The following is a 4,210-nucleotide window of genomic DNA, read 5'->3' on the forward strand; positions in this document are numbered from 1 at the left end:
GATGTCAGACAAGATATGAATGTTTTTTTGGGCTCAAATGAAAGAGCGGGTCGAGAAATGGCGTGCTAGGGCCTCTAAAGATGGTTTTGAACCAGGGGGACTCCTAGACCCCACTGGACAATGTTGGCACAACTCTGGTTTTCAACTCTGAAACTAGAGTTCAAAATCAAAGTTCATAACAGAGATGTCAGACAAGATGTGAATAAGAAATTTACCGTGAAGCGTGCGAATAGACACTGCCAATAAAAATTCCCAAGCTTAAATTTTTTCAACTGAATTATTATATTTGCCCCAGAAAAACTTCATCATTTTATTTAATTAAAAATCGCCAATTTATTTTGAATTATTGTATCCAATACTCGGAAATCGTCCCAGCCCAATCTCCCCCCTTACAGTGGAAATAGATTGCAGCCCAGAAAAAAAATTATTCCTAGAAGAATTAAAATAGATTCTTCGCTGATATTCACTTGCCCTTTCGTTGCCTACCACACCGTAGCTAAAGAAACAACAGTTACACCGCGATAGTCATCGTGCGGCCCCGTATAATCCCTCCATCATGTGCACGAGAGAGAGAAAGATCGAGAGCGGGACGAAGCAAAAAGTCCATGGGGGGAGAAAGAAAAAGAGACAAAGTGTGAGACAATGAAGAAAAGGGATAGGTGGGACACGGGAGGGATTCTCTCCTGTGATCTACTCTTCTTGTTTCCCATCTCCCTCTTCGTCTTCGTGGGGTATACGGGAGGCGAAAAGGTAGGTGCCGTTATGCCGTGTGTCTTCTACGTGATGTCCCGTTTAAAACCGGCGTTGTATTTCATAGTAAGAGCCGCAAAAAAAATAAATAAAATGTTTACGTGTTAAAACGAAAAAAATTGGGACAACTCCGTACCGGTAAATCTCGCTGTGACCTTGCGCTGGAATTCACCTTGTATTTTTATTTTTTACTTCCGAATTGAAACTTAATTCGTCATAATTTTTTTTTTTATGTCCATTGTAAACTTCCATTTTTTATATCGACTGGAAATTTTCAATTTTTTACATTTCATTTTTAGGTTTATTTGTTCTTGTTCATTTTTAAAAACCTATTTTGTTCATGTGAATGCATGGATGAATGGTGTATTTGTCGATATGTCAACTGATGAAGTTATTTTACAACATTTCGAAAAAATATGAAAAAAAAATGTAGCAATTTTTTTAATTCTGAATATAATTCCTCAATCTCGTAAAGTTCTGCAGTAAAAAGATGAATTATTATTTTTAATTTGAATCAATATTTATTTACTTTAAATCAACTTTATAATATTTTCAAAAACAATTGGATGAAGTCTAAAAAGATAAAAGAACGTCAATATGTTGGAGTGCATCCAAGGGATCGATTTTGTAACAATGTTAATGAATAAAGTCTTTGATGTGAATTTTTCTCCCCGATATTTCCACCAGTTATCCCCAAGTAGGTTAACCCTTTACGACACGGTGTTTAAAATTTTACACGTAAGATGTAACGTGCTAACGATACACGTTTTAATTTTAGTACCAGGCACGTCTGAGGCTTCCGGATACACTTTCGCACGCTCAGAAGATGCAGTGCGTGGATCATATCATCGAGGTTCTCGACCTCACCGGCTGTCAAGATACGAGTGAGTATATCGCTCTTACGTGTCCCAAATGTCGAACGTTTATGAAAGAGCAGTGAGATTTACCCACTCAATGGGTCTTCCCCGCAAGGCACTCAACAATGAGTGAATAGCGAAAAATTTTAGTAGTGAGAATAAGTTATTTGATATCTTATTTTTTGTTGATATTTAACATGAATGTAAATTTGAGGAAATGCGAAAAATCGCCGCACGTTGTCTTCCTCATTAGACACTCAGTGCATAGCAAAAAATTTTGCTAGTGAGAAAAAATTATTTAATATCTTATTTTTTGTTGATATTTAACATGAATATAAATTTGCGGAAATGCGAAAAATCGCCGCACGTTGTCTTCCTCATTAGACACTCAGTGCATAGCAAAAAAATTTTGCTAGTGAGAAAAAATCATTTAATATCTTATTTTTTGTTGATATTTAACATGAATGTAAATTTGAGGAAATGCAAAAAATCGCCGGTGGTTGGGTTTGAACCCACGACCCTCAGGTTCCCAGTCTGAGACTTACGCACATGGCTATCCTCTCAGTTCACAAAAAATTCGAGGATGGTTATTGTTAACTCATTTAAATGGATGAGGTAATCTGGGGATTATTAATATATAACCAATATAAATAGTGCTTTCTGTCATGAGTATTATTTTGGACTATTGACTTTATTCATTTCATTAATTAGATTTTATCTCTATTTGATTTTGATCCTATTGGATCTGTATAAAATGAAAATGAAAATGAAAATTGATTATAAAAGAAATAAATGACGGTAATATTTATATTTTTTTTATTGTTTCCCAATAGTAATTGGAGACTACACAAAACGTGGACTTTCTGGAGGTGAGAAGAAGCGAACCAGTATAGCCTGTGAATTACTCACGAATCCATCTTTAATGCTCCTCGATGTACGTTCAATAATTCAGATTAACTCCGTGTTTTCAACTTCATAATTAATGAATCGATGCATTAATTTTTTTATTGGAAATGAAACTGGGATAATATTTTAATTGTAAAAATTAATTTTTATGTTCAAGAAAAATTCTCCTTTTTTTGCGGAGAATAACATTCAATTGAATTTAGGGGGAAGAATCTTTAAATTTCAAAATTCAGTGCAATTCGTGAAAATTCCCTAATTTACTTTAATTTTCAATCTACAGTTTTTATCGATTTTTTCATTAAATTGAGAATTTGCAATGATAATAATAATAATTTTAATGAAGCAATTTTCCTTGAAATTTCAGTGAAACTTTCACTTGAAAAAGATTTAAATAAAAATAGAGAGCGATTTTTTCTTAATGAATTCCGTAACGAATTAGTAACAAAATAAAATAAATTTTACTTCTTCACTAGTTTGTCGTAAATATCTCAGAATTGAAATGAGTCATCGAAATTTTCACGAGACGTCTTCAGTAAAATTCCTCCTAGATTCAGATATTTATTAAAAGCTCATTCAGAAGTTCAGTTGATTCACCTCTGGGGTTATCACTTCGCTATTGCAGTAGAGATTCGTAATTAATGGATTGTGTGATTGATGACTCAGGAACCAACGAGTGGTTTGGACTCTCACTCAGCCCAGGCACTCATATCCCGGTTGAAAAAGTACGCGGAACAAGAGGGAAAGAGTATCGTGGTTACCGTGCATCAGCCGAGCTCCCGAATGTTTCACAGTTTCAGTAAACTACTATTACTCAGTCGTGGACAAGTGGCGTATTACGGCTCCACGGCTAATATTGGCAGATTTTTTGCTACGATTGGACTGACTTTACTACCACATTACAATCCTGCTGACTTCATTCGTAAGTATTTAATGTTTTGACATTAATTTTTTTTATAATTAATAGTTTAGGAATTAGAAAAGCTTTGACACTGAGTCGTATTAGAGAACCTTATTATTTCAAGACAAGTGAGCGATAGCATTGTTTTATAATTGAGCATAGTTATTGTTGCTAATAAATTAGCAATTTGCTTCCGAATGGTTTCTCTTTTTTTAATTCTTATTTCACTATTCTCTTCTTCTATTTTTTCATGTCATAGTACTATCGTCAATTGAAATGTCATCAAAATTTTGCGTATTATTTCGTTCTGTCAAATAATTCTACATTCAGACCCTCTCAAGACTCGAATTTGTTTTCAGTCCGGGTTTAATCGAGGTTCAATCAAGGTTTAATCAGTGTATAGCCGGGATTTAATCAGGGTTTATTCAGGATTTAGCCAGAGTTTAACCCAGGTTCTGTCAGAAGTTATTCGGGAGCATGAATCAATATGAATAAGTATTCAACATAATAGACTGGTACCTGAGTTTAATAGAGATAGAGATTTTTATATAAAAAGCTCATGACGGTATTGTGTAACTTGATAAGCAATGATGCTGTTCTCACCATTTTTCAACTTGATTAAGAAGCCATTGAAATATACTTTTCAAGCCCTGATTTAATTGCTATTACTGATGATTCTTTCAGTAATCATGAAAAAACCGATTTTCTCTTTCAAATCGCATAAACAATGTGCTGTAACTCAACAACGAATTGTGCGACCCCCATCATATTCTGATAGAATCAAGAGGGTATTGTTATC

General features: G+C 34.2%; 1 protein-coding gene across 1 annotated transcript in view; it reads left to right on the forward strand.

Moving 5' to 3' along the window:
- Positions 1 to 4,210, forward strand: part of LOC107038866 (ABC transporter G family member 22) — a 22,957-nt gene that overhangs the window by 8,321 nt on the left and 10,426 nt on the right. Inside the window, exons 3-5 of the mRNA XM_015258178.2 lie at positions 1,529 to 1,634; positions 2,441 to 2,541; positions 3,177 to 3,432. Coding sequence (XP_015113664.1) covers positions 1,529 to 1,634; positions 2,441 to 2,541; positions 3,177 to 3,432 — 463 coding nt within the window. The remainder of the gene's footprint in view (positions 1 to 1,528; positions 1,635 to 2,440; positions 2,542 to 3,176; positions 3,433 to 4,210) is intronic.

This window comes from Diachasma alloeum, unplaced genomic scaffold, assembly GCF_001412515.2.
Source record: "Diachasma alloeum isolate Michigan unplaced genomic scaffold, Dall2.0 Dall_scaffold_00289, whole genome shotgun sequence".
NCBI classification, from domain to species: domain Eukaryota; kingdom Metazoa; phylum Arthropoda; class Insecta; order Hymenoptera; family Braconidae; genus Diachasma; species Diachasma alloeum.